Consider the following 23,144-nt stretch of genomic DNA (forward strand, 5'->3'; position numbering starts at 1 on the left):
GGTGAGAAAATTTCGGGGGCGAAATGTCCCAGGGTTCAACAAGGGCAAAATTTCGGGGGCAAAATTTCCGGATCCAGTTTTAAGTGGGGTATGTAATAACAGAGATAAAAATACACTCATTGCCATAAAAATTTGTGCACCAAGAAAGAGTTGTCCGAATGGAACATAATTTTATGTATGTGAGTACAATGTTGATATAAGTAAGTAATTACATAATTAAAGCAAAAGAATCATTTGTTACAGAAAAAAACTACAAATGAATGGAGGTTCTATTACCCTGTTGGATCACCTCTAGCTTGAATATACTGCGATACAGGTGGGCATTGAAGCATATAGGTCCCATATGCAGTGCCATCTTAATGCATGGGCCTATCCAAGCATGGCTCAGGGCCTCCAAGCGAAGAGGAGCCTCACAAAAATGAGGTAGATTTGAAATTTTCGAAGAGCATACATATAAATTGCCTGGTAAGGTCTCAGAAAAATCCTTTGGTCTGGGTGCCCATGGTGCTCTTAAGATGGCCCTACCCATATGATGTCCTGCGTCATCTCATTCCACAGTTGCTGTAAGTTCACCTCTAGTTCAATCAAATTCCTAGGCTGCCCATTTTGCTGTCCCAAGTGATCCCAGATGTGCTAGGTTAGTGAAAAATCTGGAGATCGGGTAAGCCAAGGAAGGGTGTTAATGTGGCTGAGGCATTCCTGTGACACCTTTGCTGTGTGTGAGTCAAGCATTGTCTTGTTGAAAAATGCCTCCTAGAAGCCCTGTCATGAGTGGCAACACATGTGGCTGAAAGATGTCACGAACATACCTCTTGGCTGTCATCGTACTGTAGATGAATATTAGAGGTGACCGGGTGTCACATGCGACGACACCCATACCATCACACCAGCTGTGCCCTGCTGTATAGCGAAGGGACCTGCCAAGGCAGGATTGAGTCGTTTTGCCACAGGACCTCCACACATGCACACGGTTGTTATCACTGCCCAAATTGAATCTCGCTGAAGATAACCTGTTTCCATTAGATTGGGGTCCAATCCTGTCGAGCTCAATACCACTCCAAATGGAGGCGATGGTGAGTGGGTTTCATTCGTAGCACACATAATGGGTGCCACAATAACAAATGTTCTCCAGAGAGGCAACTCATGGCGGCACGGGCAGACACTGGCCTGTAATGAAGCTGCTGCCTGTGTCTAAATAGAAGACAATAATGCAGTTGGCGCTGTGCGTGATTATCGAATGATGTAACAGTCTTCTCAGATTTTGGTCTGCTATGGGCATCCTGAGCCTGGCTGCCATGCATGCGACCTCTCTCTCATCCACTGGTCCCAACGCCTCCTCACAGTAAAGTCAGATCGGCATAAGTGGTGGATACTCGCCGAGCTGATCACCCGGCTTTTATCATCCCGATGATTCTTCCCCTCTCGAACTCTGACAGCTGATCATATTGTCTTCGATGGTGGCGTAATGGCATCACTAATGAAATAGCATCTCTCTGCAACAGATTAAGTACAGGCAAAATTCCTCTGCATACCTTTTTTTATATGCCAAGGAGAACGAAGTTCTATGCCTTCTGGTGGCATTACACATATCACGCTGTACATCTGATCATTTACATACCTGCCAGACATGTATCTTTATGCCAACTTTCGTTACGATCCAACAGCTACTTCTTGGTGCGCAAATTTTTATGGCAATGAGTGTATATGGAAGTAAATAGGATAAAAATCGGGGATTACAAAACCATATGTTATATCCAGGGATGATAAGTGTACTCAACTGTCTTGAGTTTAAATTTTTTTTTTTAATTTTATGTTTCCAAAGTTCAAAATGTTTCAGTAAGGTGAAAATTTTCATATTGTGTTAAATTATCCAAGGTGCCTTTATCTATTATATTATCTGATTATTTAGTAGTCCTTATCTAATTATCCCTCTGTCTTTATCTATTTTTCTATCTAAAGTAATCTCTCACTTATGCATCAGTGCAAGGGAACAAAAAGAAAAGACGCATAAGTGACAGAGGTGTACGGGATACGTAAATTTCGCAAAAACAATTTTTTTAATCAGAAATTTTGCACTTATTCGCAAAAAAAAAAAATTCAGATCAGAAATTTTACATTTATTCACAATAACGAATTCCAAATGAAACATTTTACTTTCGTTCATACCCACACACAAAAACAACAACTCAAATAAATAAAACGGTTTAAATAAAAAATTTTGCATTAAAAAAAATTTTTATACCATATATATCTATTTTCTATTAATTTAACCTTACTTTTCAAATGCTTTTTGTAGCATCATTTTCTGAAATTCAAAAAAAGTTGCATATCTAGTCGGGTACACTTATAACATAACTAGTGGATTAAAAGTACGGTTGTGAAATTTGGCCCATTCACATCTTTACATTTTTATCTCTATTATAACATACCCTGCTTAAAACACACTGGATATAACAAACCAAAAAAAAAAACCAGGCTTAACCAAAAAAATAATCCAGATATAACACTGTTAAAAAAAAGAACCCAGGAAAATATAGTCAAAAACAGCCTTTTAAGGACAACATTCCTTGTGTATATATATATATATATATATATGGGTGATATCTTAGACCTAAATTTTTTCAATAAACGCAAAAATACATGGATGGAATAGTTACACTTCCTAACCAGCAGATAGCACTGAATATTATAATTGGCAAACTTTAGCGCCACCTGTCGATAACCAAAGGTTATTCAGCATTTCAATCATAGTTTGGGTCCTGATTATTCTTTGCCTGAAACAAGGTTTTCTGTACTCCAATCAACATCATCACCATATATCTGACATCATAAATATGCTACGGCCACACATACATACACACAACACATTTCCGCATGCACCAATTTGTTCCTTATATATATATATAAAGAAATGTTTATGAGGTGCACATGTGCAACTTAAATATAATAGCGCTTGTGTGACTACTTAAATATGTTATGTGAGTGTTAAATTTTTTACTTTCTTTGCTTGCAAGTTACAACTTATCTTGGGATGTGATGTCACTTTCCACTATTCATATGTAGGTTTTTAACAACTGGCTGAAGCGAAGATGAATTGTTCTCTTTCCTAAATTCATCTTCACTTCAGCCAGTTGTTGAAACCTTCAAAAAGTACAACTTGTTCCAAAAATCTGTTGAAATACAACTTTCTTTTAACTAATTTATGTTTGAGCTCTGCCATTTTGAAAATTTCTTAGTGATCAGCCATTTCAATTGTTCTGATTTTTTAGTTCATATTCATTAGTTATTTAATTAGAATTTTATTTCTTCCAGTTGATGGCATCATGTTTGTTGTAGATAGTGGATATTGTAAGTTGAAAGTTTATAATCCAAGGATTGGTATGGATGCATTGCAAATATATCCAATCAGTCAGGTAAGATATCAATTACCTCAGTTTAAATAATCTTATTGCTCACTGCATACATAGTTCATACATAAAAGAACTATCATATTATGCTAGTGTGTTATTTTCTTCAGTTAAAATTCATTTTTATGCATACAGGCAAATGCTAATCAGAGATCAGGAAGAGCTGGGAGAACAGGACCAGGGTGAGCTTATTTTCATTTTATAAGCCACTTTTAACTTTTTTCAAAGGTGGTTTTACTGACTCTGGATGTTTGCTTTTACATTCACTTTTCATTTATATATATATATTTTGAAATAACCAATTATTTGATTTGCAAGTTAAATGATTCCTATCATTGACTACAATTATCTCTCATTTTGATTTAATTAGCAAGTCAATAGAAATACAAATACAAAAACAACGCCACAACAGGCAAAACGCCCAACGAGGTGGCTGAGAAAAAGATGCCCATAAAAATATGGATGTCATAAATTTAAAAAATACAGCAACCCAATTAAAAATGCAATTAATAAAAATTATAAACAATATATACACGTGATAAAATATTATACAATGCCCATAAAGAATACTTACGGTTGTCTTATTCTAAGTATGGGTAGCTTCTCGATTTACCCCCCAACATGTTTATCGTATTTCTTTTTAAACTTGTCAATTTTGTTACAATTTTGTACATATTGCGAAAGCTACTATATATATATATATCGAGTGTATCAAAAGTATACTAAATACAGCATAGGCGTTCTCAGGATTTTCTCAAGAATGGGGTTGGGAGTCAAATTTTTTTTCTTCTGAAAGAGGGGGGGGGGGTGAAGTTTTTTCCTGAAAGATAACGCTATAATCTCTGCCAAAGCATGAACCCCAAACCTCCCCTCCCCTTTTCATACAGCAACGGAACACTGTATTTGGGGGGGGGGGGGTCGCTTCATGCCTTGACATTGCTCAGAAAACATGCCAATTATTTTTGACAAACCGACATCTATGATTTTTTTTTTCTTTCAAATTTCACAAAAAAAAGAACATTTTTTGTGTAATAAAAGAAATTAAGATGTCGGATAAAGCAGTAGATTTTGCTTTTGAAGAAAAATTAAATATGTAGCGCAATGTTTCAAAAAGGCCACATCACATATGCTTTGAAATAAAGAAAATTGTGGTTTTGACATACACTGTCCAAGCTATTTTTTTTATTTAGTTCTTTTAGTGGGGTGCAATTCACATGGATTATTTTTGCTTTCGAAAGAGAAAAGAAAAACCTTTCTTATACCTTAAACCATCTTCTCAGTTAAATCTAATTTATTGGTTTTTTCTCTCAATAAAAATAAAAGACTTTTTGGTGTTGTTAAATTTGTGTTTCAAACAAGTAAAAGTTTCCTATCACAGGCAAAACAACCTGCTACAAATTATTGAAAAGAAAATTTAGCAAACTTTTGATCTCGTAGCCACACAGAATTTTCCCAAAAGTCACATGCGTATTGTTTCGGATAATTTTCCACAAGACTTCGAGGTTGCAAAACAAGAAGTGGTTCGACGGACAAACACAGATTTATTTACAGAACAGCAATTTACACGTACTTACAAGCTAACCAGAGAGCTAACAACTTTCTCACAAAGTTTAAACACAACTGTCTGAATCTCCTTGTGCCTCTCTCTGTCTCTCTCCGTTTCCCATCTTGTGAGCGCCATAGTATTTATAACCCGGATAGAAACTTTGAGAAAAAGAACATTCCACAAAATTCTATTTCACAGTTTCCTAGTCGGCGGCGCTACCGTATGGAGGGGCGGGACTTTCTAGATTTTTCTCTACACGCCCTGCCAGTTCTCCGCCAATCGCATGTGTCTGCGCTTAGACCGAAACCAGTATCATCGATATTTCTATCGAACAAAACGCGCCATCTATCGTCGAAAGTTCGTAACATTGCCCCTCTCTTAGAATTGTTCGTCCCGACAATTCAGTCCGGCGGGTTGTCACTGTGGTAAGAGGCCAGTCGGTTGAAGTGGACCACCTTGTACTTCGAGGATGACGTCTTCTGGATCCGAGCTACGACGTCGTCCAGTCTCTTCACGACTCTGTAGGGTCTTTCCCATGACGTCTAAAGTTTCGGGCACAATCCTTTCCGGCGCTTCGGGTTCCAGAGCCAGGCGAGGTCCCATTCCTTGAAATCATGAGATGTGGCCCTCGCATCGTAGCGGTTCCTCATCTTTTCGGAGCCAATGCTGATCCAGTGTCTGGCGATTCGATGCATGTCCTCGAGTCCCTGGACGTGTTCCTCTGGTGGAAGAGCAGCAGAGAGTCACATAGCGCCCAGTATATCTTGGTCATCAGACTGGAAGAGGCGACGTCTTGCCATGTCGGTTTACTACTGGTGGATTCCTTCAACTGCATGATCGGTCGTATGTCGGGATCTTCTAGTTGGGCCTTTCGGGTGTTTTCATCACTCCAAGGATGGTCACTTGAGACTTGAGATATTATCTGTCTCAATAGAGGGTTCACCGGTCCGCACTCCTCTTCTGCCTTGATGCAACGACCACGGTTCTGTGTACCCTGTCCTCTCGTCAGGGCATCGGCATTTCCATGCGCTTTTTCTTTACGAGGCTGGATCGCCCTCTTCATGCCATCTGACCCTTGTGAGAGCACAGTTCCGGTCCTGCCATTGATCTTCTCTGCATCGGCGATGCACTCTTTATTCGCCTCTGGACTGTCCATCACTTTCCTTCGAGGTACTTCGTTACGATCACATCCGAGTAGGGCGATACGTTCCCTCGGCGTGTGCAACTGGTCATTCCTTATGTCCAAGGAAAATCCGTGTTTCCTCAAGAAGTCCACTCTGATGATACATGGATCTCTTATGTTTGCCACGTAGATGGTGTGTTGGTAGGTGACCGTGGCGAACTTCAGTGAGACTGTCAATTTTCCTCTCACAGTCATTTTCTCGCCTGTGACTGTCTGCAGCGTCAACGATGGTGGTACATAGAGAAGTCGTTGCTGGAATTTCCGTGCCAGGTCCGTCCTGACGATACTCACATTGGCTCTGGTGTTGATGGCCATCCTCCATGGTAGTCCATCGATCTCGCCTATCACGTGGACCCCGTGCATCTGTGAGACGTGCTACACTCGGCATGGCGCATCTTCCGTACCGGTAGCTGAGACTAAGCATATGCTCCACAGGTAGCCTGTTTCATGGCGTTTCCAGGTTCCCAACGACTTGTCTTTCTCGTTTTTGTCGGTCCCACGATAGTTTTTGTCACTCTCCAGATCTTTCAGCTCTCTAACGACACCAATGGGGGTGGTGACATTTGTCACGGCTGCCTTCATGGCTTCGATGCCTGATTTCATCTGGCCCATCAGAGACATCAGTTGGTTCAGCTGTTCTCGAATTTTGTCCATGCCCATTCTTCTCGTCTTCATGCAAGTCTTGAATTATCCCACTTCTGAAACCAAATTGTTGCGGATAATTTTCCACAAGACTTCGAGATTGCAAAACAAGAAGCGGTTCGATGGGCAATCACAGATTTATTTACAGAACAGCAATTTACACGTATTCACAGGCTAATCAGAGAGCTAACAACTTTCTCGTAAAGTTTAAACACGACTGACTAAATCTCCTTGTGCCTCTCTGAGCACTATTGATAACCCCGGAGAAACTTCGAGAAAAAGAACATTCCACAAAATTCTATTTTACAGTTTCCTAGTCGACGGCGCCACCATGGGGACTGCCTGGAGGGGGCGGGACTTTCTAGATTTTTCTCTACACGCCCTGCCAGTTCTCCACCAATCGCATGTGTCTGCGCTTAGACCGAAACCAGTATCATCGATATTTCTATCGAACAAATCGCGCCATCTATCGTCGAAAGTTCGTAACAGTATCTAAGCGGAGAAGCTTTTCTTTTCATGATTTCATAATAACCTTATCCAGAAATTTTATTGTCTAAGCTTGAATTTGGCGACTGTACGTAGTTCCATATGTATGAGATACCGATATCTTAGAGATCGGTACCGATCTCTAAGATATCGGTATTCAGATTCCTTTGATTGTTAGAGTTACTGTCGCTAACCATAATTATAAATGGTCACAATTATCACAAAACAATACGCCAACGTGGCGATGAACTTAAATCATAGGAATCAATACATAGGATCCGGCCAAAGCTCGAAATTCGGACATCGGCCAGGCAAACTGTCCAATTTTGGGCTTCGCGACTAATTTATGTGCGGACCAAAAAAGAAATATAGTTGTATATGAGTTATCGTTATATCGAGAGGTAGCAATTTAACTTAGAGAATTGACATTCCCGCACAAAACTTCAAAAAAAAAAAAAAAAATCATTGTTGAAGGATTTATCGATTATCGTTGTAGCAAGGTTTCACTGTATATAAAAAATTTGTGAAATAACAAATAGTATGAAATATTATGCAAGCCACAACTTAAATTTATGTAACTTGGAATAAATTCTAAAAAAAAAATTCAGTTTTATCTTCTAGCCAATGAGAGAACTTTTGATTTTAGTTGATTGCATACGTTTATTTACGTGTATGCAGTGAAATCTCGCTACAATGATACTCGATACAACGATAAATCCCTCTACAACGATATTTTTCATGGTTTCCAGAATATCGTTATATCAAGGTTTCACTGAATTTAAAATAAAAAAAACAATAATTTTCAGAATAATTTTTACGTACAGCTTCACATGTTGTGAATATAATGGGGGGGGGGGGACAGAAAGTTAAATGGCTTTTTTTCTCTCTCTCTATACTACCCCTCCCAAATTCAATTCTAACAATCATTCATTTGTACTTTCAAGATACCAGTAAAAAAAAAACCCCACCTTGTTCTATACAGACAGTATTTATTGTGATGGTCTAGAACCAATTCATTGTAACTGTTCAACCAAGTGCTTCATTTATTTGAACGAGCTTTTACAACGTGAGGATTAAGGAGGCGTGAGGATTAGTAGATTTTGAAGGTGTCAGTCAAAGTACAATAGGTCAAGGGGGAAGGAACAGGTCTTCCATGACCCATATATTCGTCATCACCACTCAAGGATTGGAAAGAGTATGACCCGCAATGGACTTTGTCATTTCTCACCCCTGAGTTGACCACCCTACATCAGGCCTTGACTGACAGATAGTCCTTGGCCCGCCCCATCTTCTCCGCATAGGAAAGTGGGGGGGGGGGAAGTGGCAGTCCCTTGTGTCTCATCTATCGAAAAAGCATGTTTGGACATCATCAGGGTGTTGGATTTTAAATTTTTGCAAGATTTTGAATTTTGGCCGAAATTACAGGTCAATTGATTTGAAATTGTGGATTTGGATTCCTTGAATTTTTTCCCATCTTCTGGTACCATTCACGGAAGTACCCTTGGGGCAACAATTTTTTCCCATTTTAACGATAAACTCTATCAGGGTATCGACAAGATTGTTTACGAATTTGCATGCAACAAACCATTTGCATACCCAGTTTATTTTTTGTTTCCCAACATTGAATCAAATAGATGACAACAATAAAAGACATATTTTTCCACTTCAACATTTATTCGAAGGAAAATTCAGAGTTTTACACAACATAATTTTTCTAACTTGTTATAACACAGGAAGTTAATTCTTTTTGTTAGAGTTTTTTAGCCATATATATCATATATGCACCAGCAGTTCTATTACAGATCCTGGACCCGTCAGTATATATTGACCATATAAAGCAATCACTTTCATTAGTGTCCCATTTCAACATTTTCATTTTCCATGGCGGTTTGTCAAAATATATCTTACCATATACCAGGTTGTATTGTTTCAGTTCCAATTTGAATCGTCTCATGCTGTTTGCACAGATCAAATATTTTTTTTTCGAAGCAGGGAGATGTGATCAAATTTTTTTTAAATTTTCAATGAGATGGATAGTATGAACCATGAGTTATTAATACAATACATCTTTATTCGAGTGGTTCGACAAGGGGACACCAGCATTGATTAGTAAGGGACAACTGAAGGCTGTGGAGTGGGGGGTAACTCTGGCCTTCCAAATAAATATTAAATATAAAACGTAATAAATTTTTTTTCTGAACATGTGGTGGTCAAAAAAAGGAAATAAAAGAATGTCAGTTTTCATTATCAAAATTGAGTCTTCGCGTTCTCCAAAAGTTATTCTTCAGCTGTTCCAGGGATTAGTTTGTCCTAGCCTGGAGTATGCTGTGCAGTTTTGGGGACCATGCCTACAGAGAGACATAGACTTGGATGAGGAGGAGTACAAAGAAGAGCTGCTTGCGCTCTTGTCAGTACACAGGGCTTGAGCCATGAGAGAGACTTGATGTTTTTAATGTGTTCACATGCAGAATAAAAATGCAGGAGTCGAGAATTCCACCACAATTAGCATGTTTAAAAATAATTATGATCTTCATATATAGGGATGAATCAAGAAGCTATCCCTACTCAGATGGAGACAGACATAATATTTTATGGAGCAGTGTGTTATATTTTTCATAGTTGTTATTATTTCATGATAATTTCTCTTATTTTGCGTTGCTGTATTGCAGATATATTTGACATCCATATATTTTTTTGATATCTTTTTTTCAACCACCTTGTTGGGAATTTTGTGTGTTGTGGTCTTTGTGTCAGTGTTTAAGCTAGATAAAAAATTCCTTTAGAAAAAAAACGAAAATGGGAGGGGGGAGGGAAGCTTTAGCAAAATGCTACAATGATAATGATTGGTTGGATGCCTACTCGTTTTGTACCTCCTATATGCATTTTTGCAAAAGTGGCTACTACTACTTTTGCATTCTAAGACTTGTTTTCGTATTTTGCGAAAAATTCAACAGTAGCTTAAACCCTGCTTTGTGTGTGTATTTAGAAGTGAAATATTTTGTCTTAATGCTGTATGTCAAAAAAAATTGTAGTATGGATGGGGAAGGGTTTAATGAAAAAAGATACTGTTTTTCTGAACTTGTTTTGACGCGATGAACAACAACACATTGTTTGGGATCAGAAAAAATTTATCAGTTTGTAAATTATAAAATTTTAAAAGCAAGCAGTAATTGTAGTTATATTTGTAGAGTTGTTTTTAAATTTTGAGAGAATAAGTTAAAATACCTAACAAATATTGTTGAAGATTTATTGAAATATTTTTATAGATGACTTGAAACTATTGACATATACATGAGTACGGATATAATATAGTATGAACAAATAAAAAATTGCATTTCATGTCAAGTAAATTTGGTTTCTTGCCTTTTCAGACATTGTTTTAGGCTGTACACAGAGAGTCAGTATAAAAATGAAATGCTCATCACAACAGTTCCAGAGATACAACGGACAAATTTAGCTAATGTTGTTTTGCTGTTAAAATCCCTGGGTGTTCAAAATCTTCTCCAGTTCCATTTTATGGATCCACCACCACAGGTATAGTGTGTTTCGTGAATACATTATAATTGGGATTTTTTTTTTTTAGTTCTTTTCTTAGTTTTAATTATATTTTTAAGAACTTTTGTTTTTCTATATGTTTTCCCCATGTACTTTGAGCATTAAAGAAATGATAAATCATTGTAAAAAAATAAACGTGTTGAGAGAAACCCTATAGTAGCTAAAGTGAACATTCTAGGAATTGTTGCAACCAAAAAACTTGCATTTTTTTTTTGCACATTTCAGACATTTGTTTAGCAGTGACAAAGTTTCGAAGTATCCTATCATTCATGTTGTGTTCTACTTAATATAAACTGAAGCGCCAAAAAAACTGGTACAGGCATGCATATGCAAATAAAGAGATATGGAACCAATCAGAGTATGGCGCTGCAGTCGGCAACGCCTATATAACACAACAAGTATCTGGCATAGTTGTTAGATTAGTTACTGCTGCTAAAATGGCAGGTTATCGAGATTTAAGTGAGTTTGAATGTGGTGTTATAGTCGGCGCACGACAGATGGGACATAGCATCTCCAAGGTAGCGATGAAATTTGGATTTCCACGTACGGCCATTTCACGAGTGTACCGTGAATATCAGGAATCCAGTAAAAAATTAAATCTACGACATCGCTGTGGCCGGAAAAAGATCATGCAAGAACGGGACCAACGACAACTGACGAGAATCATTAAACGTGACAGTCGTGCAACCCTTCCGCAAATTGCTGCAGATTTCAATGCTGGGCCATCAACAAGTGTCAGCGTGCGAACCATTCAACGGAACATCATCGATATAGGCTTTCGGAGCCGAAGGCCCACTTGTGTACCCTTGATGACTGCACGACACAAAGCTTTACTCCTCGCCTGGGCCCGACAACACCGACATTGGTCTGTTGAGGACTGGAAACATGTTGCCTGGTCTGATGAGTCTCGGTTCCAATTACTTCGAGCTGATGGACGTGTACGGGTATGGAGGCAACCTCATGAATCCATGGACCCTACATGTCAACAGGGGACTGTTCAAGCTGGTGGAGGCTCTGTGATGGTATGGGGCTTGTGCAGTTGGCGTGATATGGGACCCCTGATACGTCTAGATACGACTCTGACAGGTGACAGGTACGTAAGCATCCTGTCTGATCACCTGCACCCTTTCATGTCCATTGTGCATCCCGACGGACTTGGACAAATTCAGCAGGACAATGCGACACCCCACACATCCAGAATTGCTACAAAGTGGCTCCAGGAACACTCTTCTGACTTTAGACACTTCCGCTGGCCACCTAAATCCCCAGATACGAACATTATTGAACATATCTGGGATGCCTTGCAGCGTGCTGTTCAGAAGAGATCTCCACCCCCTCTTACTCCTACAAATTTATGGACAGCCCTGCAGGATTCATGGTGTCAATTACCTCCAGCACTACTTCAGACATTAGTCGAGTCCATGCCATGTCGTGTTGCTACACTTCTGCGGGCTCGCGGGGGCCCTACACGATATTAGGCAGGTGAACCAGTTTTTTTGGCTCTTCAGTGTATGTGCAACATTGATGGAGATTGGTTGATGATTATAGTGTTTTTTGGTAACATACTCATGCACAAATTAAAGAGCTGCATGTAGTGTCAGAACTCACCATGCACACAGACAGTGAAAAAATTCATTCAGTAAAGTTACATTCAGTAAAAAAATCTTCATGCACTGACATAAGATCATGACAAAATACATTCTCTTACAGTCAAAACTTTGAATTTTTTGAGTTTCAGGCAAACTTTTTGTCAGAAAACATCATTCTATTTCATCTCTGAGGGGGCTGTATAAAAATTTACATCTAAAACCCAGTGTTTCTTAACCTATGGTCTGTGAAGATGAGACGGGTGGGTATCAGATGAAAACTTGAAAAGTTAATTTTAATTAAATGAAAATTATTCACTTGTATGCTACAAATGTTGGTAGTATTCACATGTGCATTTGTAAAAAAAAATGACTTTTTCAAAAATCAGACAAACTGCAACCTAATGATTGTCCAACCACATTGATTCAGACATTTTACCGATTGATCCTTGGGTTCAGAAAGGTTTATAAACTGTATAATAACTAATTATATTTTCTTCAGATTTCATTCAATGACATAACTTTTTAAGAGTTGCTAGAGAGAAAAAAGGTGGCTAGGCTTGGTGAAAAAATTAAATTAGAAAATCCCTTTTCTCAGCAGAAATATACTTCAAATTTAATTAGCCATAACTCAGTCCATTTTTGTTGTAAGAGGATTGATTCTTTTTTTTTTTTTTTTTTTTGCTTAACATTCCATCTGCACATTAAAAATATTTTACTGAACATGGCTTATACATGATCCAGAGACCATATGAAAAATCTAATTTTGTAACTTTTAAGAAATGATTTGTTTTACTCATAATGGCTCCTAGGCTGATAGGTGCATTTGAAAACTTTATACATTTGAAACTTGGAAAATTTTCTCTAAGACTAATTGTTAAGAAATCAGTTATTGGGCCATGATGTGAATAGACATCCTATATACAGATTAATATTGTAGGGATGTGCACTTGTTTTGTGAACATCAAATTCACAAGATCATCTAGAGCAGCATTTCTAAGCCCAAGGACCAATAAAATGAAATGATTTTATGAACTGCCAACTTGCAGTACATCAGTTTAATCTTATATATGAAAGTTTGTGAACGTCATTAATTTTTCACTGTCACTAATTTTGTGACATACAATCAAATATAGAGCCTAGTGCAAAATGGCAACAATTCAAAATATTGCATTTTTGAGATTTGCATGCACCACAGGGTTTAAGCTATGGTTGCATTTTTTGTAAAATGCAAAAGAAAAGTGGTAGAATGAGAAAGAAGTAGTAGCCACTTTTGCAAAAATGCATGCAGGAGGTACGAAACGAGAAGACATCCAACCATAAAACATTAGCATTCTAGCATTTTGCTAAAGCTTTTCTCCCCATTTTCACTTTTTTGCTAAAGGAATTTTTTATCTAGCTTAAACCCTGATGCACCATGAGAATGGTGGAAAATGCCTCTACATACCCACCAAACTCCAGAATCTGCTTATATGCTCCGTACCATAATTAAATCTGAGCTGACTTCCTTTGAGTTCCATACAAAGCGTATCTTTGAAAATTCAGGTATCTCAAGATAGGGAATTTTGATTTGTTGTCATTTTGAATTGGGTCATCAAAATAATTTTCATCTGCTTGAAATTAAATCTTGAGTAAGGTCGCAAAATACTGCTCTAGTGCCTTTATACATCATTTCTGACCATTCATCTCATAACTAAGAATTATTGTCTTTGAATATTCCATCTGCTGTTAAAACTTGGTCCATATTTTTTCAAATATCTCATATTTGCATAAGTATATCTAAATTTTGAAGAAGCAAACCTATTTTACAAGAAAATTATTTTTCCACCTAGTTTCCAAAACTAGTTTTAGAAATAAGATGAATTATCTGTGGGTGTGTGATATTGGCTTGTTGTACTCACAATTCAAAGATACTTGCATACTTACCTATTGCTGTGTTTGGTATTCAGAATTCATGAAACAAAATCTATATCTCATATGTATCCATTACAGAATCTTGGGCAAACGATGGGGATGAATCTTTCTTACACATCTCAGGATACGATACTTTTTTGAGAAATAAATCTGATAGGAAAGGGGGTGGAGTGTTGATATACGTGAAATCCTGTTTGAAGGCTAGAGAGTGTAATGTGCAGAGAAGTGATATTGAAACCATATGGGTTGAACTTGAGAACAAAAGATGTCATAAACTTATTGTTGGGATTTGTTACAATCCACAGAATAGGGATCAAAACTACATCGCCGAATTGCATGATGAAATTTCCTACATGTGTAAGCGAAAGAGGGTTCTCATACTAGGGGATTTCAATTACCCAGGTATTGATTGGGAGAACCTTTCATCTGGAAATCAGTATGAAAGAGACTTTCTTAAGTTGGAGCTCGAAAATTTTTTGTATCAGCATGTATCAGAAGCCACTAGGGGTACTGCTATTTTGGATTTAGTTCTTACTAGTTCTGAGGATCTAGTTGAACATGTTTCGGTGGGGGAAGAGTTTTCTTCCAGTGATCATCGTATCGTCAGATTTCACTGTAACTTTTCCTCGGGTAAGGTTGATAACAAAAGACTGGTTCCATGTTTTCGGAGAACTAACTTTAATGTTTTGAGAAGAACGTTAGCGGAAGTTTTCAAAGACCAGTTGGAATCAGTAGTAGTGGTAAGTCAATGGGAAGGATTTAGTACGAAGCTGTCCTCTGTTTTGCATGAAGTCGTACCCTTTGTTCAAAAAAAGCGTGTTTGTACATCGCACCCTCTATGGTTCACGAATAGCGTGCGGAACCTTTATCTTGAAAAGAAAAGAGCATTCAGAGAGTATAAAAGTGGACGAGGTGACCTATCATTGTTTACTGATAAAAGAAGACTGTTGAAGAAAGCGATAAGGGATAGTAAAAAGGAAGTTGAATCTAGGTTGGCAGATAACATTGGCTCTGACCCAAAATCATTTTTTTGATATGTCAATAATGGATGTAACGGGACAGTTGGCCCCCTCTCGATAGGAGGCTCTAGGGTAGAGAGCAATGTAGGCATGTGTAGTGCTTTCAATGACTTTTTTGCATCGGTTTTTAATGGAGATAATGATATTCAATATACGGTAGTTGCATGGGGTAATAAAACCCTCAACGATATTCAAGTAGAAGACGTGGAGGTCCTAAATCTTCTAAGAAATGTATACAAATACAAATACAAATACAAATACAACGCCACAACAGGCAAAATGCCCAACGAGGTGGCTGATAAAAAGATGCCCATAAAAATATGGTTGTCATATGTTTCAAAAATACAGCAACCCAATTAAAAATGCAATTAACACAAATTACAAACAATATATACACATGATAAAATATTATACAATGCACATAAAGAATACTTATGGTTGTCTTATTCTAAGAATGGATAGCTTCTCGATTTACCCCAACATGTTTATCGTATTTCTTTTTAAACGTGTCAATTGTGTTACAATTTACTACCTCCGGGGGTAAGCTATTCCATTTATTAACAACCCTATTGGAGAAAAATTCCCTGCGACACCATAACCTTGCATTGTCCCTCACCAATCGATACTGGTGTCCCCTTGTAAAAGCAGTCGATTGGCGGTGTACTAAAAGTTCATGGTCCATCCTATCCATCCCATTGAAAATTTTGAACACTTCGATCATATCTCCTCGACACCTGCGTTCATCCAATGTAAACATATTCAAAAAATGAAGTCTTTCTTCATAACTCAAGCCCTGTGTGCCAATAAGGACACGCGTAGCTCTTCTCTGCACCCCTTCAACCAAGTCTATGTCCCTCTGTAGGTATGGTCTCCAAAACCTTACAGCATACTCCAGTCCAGGACGAACTAAGCCTCGAAAAAGCGGAAGAATGACTTTAGGAGAACGCGAAGAGACCTTTTTGAAAATGAGACCAAGCATTCTATTCGATTTTTTGACAACCGCTGAACAATGTTCAGAAAACTTAAGTCGCTCGTCAATGAGAATTCCCAAATCAGTGACTCTAGTTGCATCCGGGATAGTGACACCATTCAACTCGTAAGAGAACCGTGGGTTGTTCGAACCAAAATGAGCGACCATGCACTTATCTACGCTAAACGTCATGCTCCATTCATTTGCCCATGCTGCAATCTTGTTTAAGTTGGTCTGGAGCAACTCCCTATCGCTTTCATTCCCGATTACCCCCATTAGCTTCACATCATCTGCGAATTTGCTAGTAATTCCATCGATACCCTGATCGAGTTTATCGATAAAAAGTGAAAAAAGTATGGGGCCAAGGACACTTCCCTGAGGAACTCCACTTGTGACGTCTGTCCAACCAGAGAATTCCCCGTTCACCATAACTCGTTGCGACCTATCTCTTAACCACGATTCTATCCAATTCAGCAAGTTGCCCCCTATTCCAATCTCGTGTAAACGCTTCAAGAGTTTGCCATGTTGGACCCGATCGAATGCCTTCTGGAAATCAAGGTAAACAACGTCGACATTTTTGCTCTTACCCAAAGCCCTAGTCACGTAATCATAGAAGCAAAGGAGGTTAGTTACACATGACTTCCCCTTCCTGAACCCATGCTGATTATCCGACAATACATTATTCTCGTCTATCCACTTCACAAACTGCCTTTTGATGATAATTTCCAAAATTTTCGAGAGGGAGCTCGTCAATCTCACTGGACGATAATTAGACACCACTTCTCTACTACCCTTCTTAAATATCGGAACAACGTTAGCCAGTTTCCAATCTCTCGGGACGATACCCTCAGCAACACTACTCCTGTATATCTGTGCGACTGGCCCCAACAATTCATTAGCACCTTCCCTGAGAACCCTGGGATAGATATCATCTGGTCCTGGTGCTTTGCTTGCACATACATTTCTTAGAAGATTTAGGACCTCCACGTCTTCCACTTGAATATCGTTGAGCGTTTTATTACCCCATGCAACACCCGTATATCGAATATCATTATCTCCATTAAAAACCGACGCGAAAAAGTCATTGAAAGCACTACACATGCCTACATTGCTCTCTACTTTTGAGCCTCCTATCGAGAGGGGGTCAACTGTCCCCTTACATCCATTATTGACGTATCGAAAAAATGATTTTGGGTCAGAGCCAATGTTATCTGCCAACCTAGATTCAACTTGCTTTTTACTATCCCTTATCGCTTTCTTCAACAGTCTTCTTTTATCAGTAAACAATGATAGGTCACCTCGTCCACTTTTATACTCTCTGAATGCTCTTTTCTTTTCAAGATAAAGGTTCCGCACGCTATCCGTGAACCATAGAGGGTGTGATGTACAAACACGCTTTTTTCGAACAAAGGGTATGACGTCGTGCAAAACAGAGGACAGCTTCGTACTAAATTCTTCCCATTGACTTACCACCCCTACTGATTCCAACCGGTCTTTGAAAACTTCCGCTAACCTTCTTCGCAAAACATCAAAGTTAGTTCTCCGAAAACAAGGAACCAGTCTTTTGTTATCAACCTTACCCGAGGAAAAGTTACAGAGAAATCTGACGATACGATGATCACTGGAAGAAAACTCTTCCCCCACCGAAACATGTTCAACTAGATCCTCAGAACTAGTAAGAACTAAATCCAAAATAGCAGTACCCCTAGTGGCTTCTGATACATGCTGATACAAAAATTTTTCGAGCACCAACTTAAGAAAGTCTCTTTCATACTGATTTCCAGATGAAAGGTTCTCCCAATCAATACCCGGGTAATTGAAATCCCCTAGTATGAGAACCCTCTTTCGCTTACACATGTAGGAAATTTCATCATGCATTTTGGCGATATAGTTTTGATCCCTATTCGGTGGATTGTAACAAACCCCAACAATAAGCTTATGACGTCTTTTGTTCTCAAGTTCAACCCATATGGTTTCAATATCACTTCTCTGCACGTTACACTCTCTAGCCTTCAAACATGATTTCATGTATATCAACACTCCACCCCCTTTCCTATCAGATCTATTTCTCAAAAAAGTATCGTATCCGGAGATGTGTAAGAAAGATTCATCCCCATCGCTTGCCCAAGATTCTGTAATGGCTATAAGATCCAAGTCCTCCACAACTATCATAGTTTCTAAAAAATCTTTCTTGTTACCCAAGCTCCTGGCATTTATTAACACACATTTTAATTTGCCCGGTGGTTTGTTGTCAATCGAGAAGCCATCCAAGTCAGAGGTGGGTAATTCCCCGTCAGTACTGTTGTGATTATCATTAACTAACCCGCATTCCCGACTACGTGGTCTGGGAGTAAAAAACCTGACCTAAGACTATCGTAAACCTCCCAGACCCCTCTCTTATTTAGATGGATCCCATCCGAACGAAGCCACCTATCGGTAAATGCGGGAAGCTCCAAGAACGTGACCCCAAGTGAGGAGCAAATGTCCTTCAGGCCTATATTGAATTGGTGGATCCTACTCCTATATCCCCTACTACCCCTTGGCAGCACTGGAATCACTGCCACATCTGAACCCCCCTCCCTAGCGGATAATAGTAAATCCCGGTATTCTGACAGAGACTCACTAATATTCGCTCCTACCTGATTTGTTCCCACCCACAGAATCACCCGCAAGGGCAACTTTTGGCGATGAAAAACGTCTCGAACGTTGCCAATCTTCCCCCCAGGAAGACAACAGCGCTCGAAACCCCGAAAATCCCTACACACTCGGTTCCCAAGTTCCCTAACCATAGAATCGCCGATGATTAAACCCCTATCACTATCCCCCTCTACCTCATCCACGACCACCCATTCGCCCTCTAAAATGTCGTTGTTCGTGGAGATTGCTTCTTCATCAACAGGTGGCTCGACGACCAGAGGGTCCGTTATAACCGGACCCTCTAGCACCCTAACTTTTTCCCGTAAAGCTTCGACCTCGTGTTCCAGCCTTTTTCTATCCAAGCACCCTTTACAATTGAAACTATCAGCTACTATACCCCTAGACCAGGGAAACCTCCCGTCGCAAGCTCTACACAACACTAGTCGAGGTCGAGGCATACTAACACTATTGCTAAAGCGAGATAATAATAATAATACTTAACAATACGAAAATGAGAAACGTTAACCGGAAATTAAAATAATGTAAAATACATTACTATGCAAAATATACGTAAGAGATTATACGAAAAAATTACGTAAAGTAGAATGCTCAGCACTAAATCACGAAGAATAAAATAAATATGTATATAAAGAATACAACACCCTCTAAAAAAAGTATTAAGCTACGAAGTACAATTTATACTTATTAGAATTAGCTAACTATCTCAAAACACTAACACTACAACAATAGGCCCAAATGGAAGGAAAACAACGTTATTGAGAGTACCCGGGAAAAAGTATACACTGTTTGCTAACACTAACGTCCAAAACCTACGAACTTATATCAAAGAAGCGAGCGAACCTGGCGAAAAAACAACGAAAATGAAATGCGAACGAGAAAAATAAATATAAGTCGATCGAAAATACACAACGAAAATTTAAAAAAAAAATGAGAGCAATATTAAAAAAAAAAAAACCACTTATCTCACAATCCAACGTGCGCTAAAAAAAAAGAAAATCACCGCAGAATATGACCCAACAATAAACAACACGCTAAGTAAAACTCACGAGAACGAAGAAAAACACAAAGAAAGACACAAAATGGCGCACTGGCGTGTCTGTGAGCGGAGCGCGATAATAGCACGTCCGTTCCCAACGACGGCGAAGACGATTATGTGCAAGCAAAGCACCAGGACCAGATGATATCTATCCCAGGGTCCTCAGGGAATGTGCTAATGAATTGTTGGGGCCAGTCGCACAGATATACAGGAGTGGTGTTGCTGAGGGTATCGTCCCAAGAGATTGGAAACTGGCTAACGTTGTTCCGATATTTAAGAAGGGTAGTAGAGGAACGGTGTCAAATTATCGTCCAGTGAGTTTGACGAGCTCCCTCTAAAAATTTTTGGAAATTATCATCAAAAGGCAGTTTGTGAAGTGGATAGACGAGAATAATGTATTCTCGGATAATCAGCATGGGTTCAGGAAGAGGAAGTCATGTGTAACTAACTTCCTTTGCTTCTATGATCACGTGACTAAAGCTTTGGGTAAGAGCAAAAGTGTAGACGTTGTTTACCTTGATTTCCAGAAGGCATTCGATCGGGTCCAACATGGCAAATTCTTGAAGCGTTTACACGTGACTGGAATTGGGGGCAACTTGCTGAATTGGATAGAATCGTGGTTAAGAGATAGGTTGCAACGAGTTATGGTGAACGGGGAATTCTCTGGTTGGACAGACGTCACAAGTGGAGTTCCTCAGGGAAGTGTCTTCTTGGCCCCATACTTTTTTCACTTTTTATCGATAAACTCGATCAGGGTATCAATGGGATTACTAGCAAATTCACAGATGATGTAAAGCTAATGGGGGTAATCGGAAATGAAAGCGATAGGGAGTTGCTCCAGACCAACTTAAACAGGATTGCAGCATGGGCAAATGAATAGAGCATGATGTTTAGCGTTGATAAATGCATGGTCGCTCATTCTGGTTCGAACAACCCACGGTTCTCTTACAAGTTGAATGGTGTCACTATCACGGATGCAACTAGGGTCACCGATTTGGGAACTCTCAGGTTCCCAACCTGACTCTGTCAGTCAGGCCACTCCGTCACTCTGACGAGCGACTTAGGTTTCCTGAACATTGTTCAGCGGTGGTCAAAAGCGAATAGAATGCTTGGTCTCATTTTCAAAAAGGTCTCTTCGCGTTCTCCTAAAGTCATTCTTCCGCTTTTTCGAGACTTAGTTCGTCGTGGACTGGAGTATGCTGTAAGGTTTTGGAGACCATACCTAGAGAGAGACATAGACTTGGTTGAAGGGGTACAGAGAAGAGCTATGCGTGTCCTTATTGGCACACTGGGCTTGAGTTATGAAGTGAGACTTCATTTTTTGAATATGTTTACATTGGATGAAAGCAAGTGTCGAGGAGATATGATCGAAGTGATCAAAAATTTCAATGGGATGGATAGAATGGACCATGAACTTTTAGTACACCGCCAATCGACTGCTTTTACCAGGGGACACTAGTATCGATTAGTGAGGGACAATGCAAAGTTATGGTGTCGCAAGGAATTTTTCTCTAATAGGGTTGTTAATAAATGTAATAGCTTACCCCCGGAGGTAGTAAATTGTAACACAATTGACATGTTTAAAAAGAAATACGATAAAAATGTTGGGGTAAATCGAGAAGCTATCCATTCTTAGAATAAGACAACCATAAGTATTTTTTATGGGCATTGTATAATATTTTATCATGTGTATATATTGTTTATAATTTGTGTTAATTGCATTTTTAATTGGGTTGCTGTTTTTTTTTTAAAATGTATGACATCCATATTTTTATGGGCATCTTTTTATCAGCCACCTCAGTGGGCATTTTGCCTTTTGTGGTGTTGTATTTGTATGTGCAAAGTTTTGATTTTTTCTATAGTTCAGTGTTTCCCATGTGGGCAATATCACCCCCGGTGGACTATAGAAGCTGCGAGTATAACATAGAATTCTATGTTTTCCCTGTAGTAAGGGGCGATGAAAGAAAAAAAAAATTCTGAATATGGGCCGATGGAATAAAAAAGTTTGGGAAACTATGCTATAGCTCTTTATGCTTTGTTATTTTGGTGAAAATATTACTAATTTGATTTGATTTTTTATGATTAGGACAATATTTTAAACTCCATGTATCAGCTGTGGATACTTGGAGCATTAGACAATGTTGGTAATCTCACGCCATTGGGACGGTTGATGATAGAATTTCCGCTTGATCCGCCACTGTCAAAAATGCTCATTGTTTCTTGTGAAATGGAATGTAGTTCTGAAGTTTTGGTAAGAAGCCTATATTTTTGCTCTATTCATTAGAGAGCAGTGTCAAATAACTTGCTCTTGTAGAATTATGCAATAATTTCTCTCTCCATAACTTACAGCTTAATAAATTGAACCACATTTATTGATGTTTTACAGATTATTGTTTCAATGTTGTCTGTCCCAGCTATTTTTTATCGTCCCAAAGGACGAGAAGAAGAAAGTGATTTTGCTCGAGAGAAGTTTCAGGTCCCAGAAAGTGACCATTTATCATTTTTGAATGTTTATCTTCAGTGGAAACAACATAAGTATGTAAAAGGTTTTAACAGTTTATTTTTTGTATTCATTTAACAACTTTATATGATTTGTAATACTGTTAATAATTTATAAATTTGTTTTCCTCAGTTTTTCATCATCATGGTGTAATGAACACTTCATTCATGTAAAAGCTATGCGGAAAGTAAGTAGAATGAAATTAACACATTCACAAGTTGATGAATTGTTTGCATAAAATTAGGCATTGTCATTTGTTCTCGTTAACCTTCTGTTTGGTTATTAATCATTATGTTTTTCAGTTTAGAGTTCTGGACATATGTATTCAGCAAGATCTTTTGGATTGATCTTAATTCAAATGCGTAGAAATATGTTTGTGTTATTTGAAGATTCTTAAAATTCTGAAGTATTATGAAATGATAATTGAAGAAAAATTTATAAAAAAAGGTTCTTATTCAGTTATGTATAATTTAGCTAGATGAAAATATTAGTAATTCCTACTTTTGTCATATATCAGTGCAATGATAATTGCATAATAAACATGTCTTTGTTGGTTTCTTCAACCAAGTAGTCACTACCAAATAACCAAGATGTGAAAATGTACCAAAACTATACACTACTACTAGTTTTTCTTGTCAAGTA

General features: G+C 38.5%; 1 protein-coding gene across 4 annotated transcripts in view; it reads left to right on the forward strand.

Annotated features, from left to right (window-relative positions):
• Prp16 (ATP-dependent RNA helicase l(1)G0007) overlaps positions 1-23,144 on the forward strand; it is a 104,011-nt gene that overhangs the window by 66,045 nt on the left and 14,822 nt on the right. For all 4 annotated transcript variants that reach the window (XM_089249148.1, XM_089249152.1, XM_089249150.1 and 1 more), the window contains exons 16-21: positions 3,313-3,413; positions 3,543-3,589; positions 10,636-10,798; positions 22,089-22,253; positions 22,389-22,537; positions 22,635-22,689. In XM_089249148.1, the coding sequence (XP_089105274.1) occupies positions 3,313-3,413; positions 3,543-3,589; positions 10,636-10,798; positions 22,089-22,253; positions 22,389-22,537; positions 22,635-22,689 (680 nt within the window). The remainder of the gene's footprint in view (positions 1-3,312; positions 3,414-3,542; positions 3,590-10,635; positions 10,799-22,088; positions 22,254-22,388; positions 22,538-22,634; positions 22,690-23,144) is intronic.

This window comes from Pholcus phalangioides, unplaced genomic scaffold, assembly GCF_987345545.1.
Source record: "Pholcus phalangioides strain wild (caught in Gottingen) unplaced genomic scaffold, Ppha-v1.0 ptg000021l_1, whole genome shotgun sequence".
NCBI lineage: Eukaryota > Metazoa > Arthropoda > Arachnida > Araneae > Pholcidae > Pholcus > Pholcus phalangioides.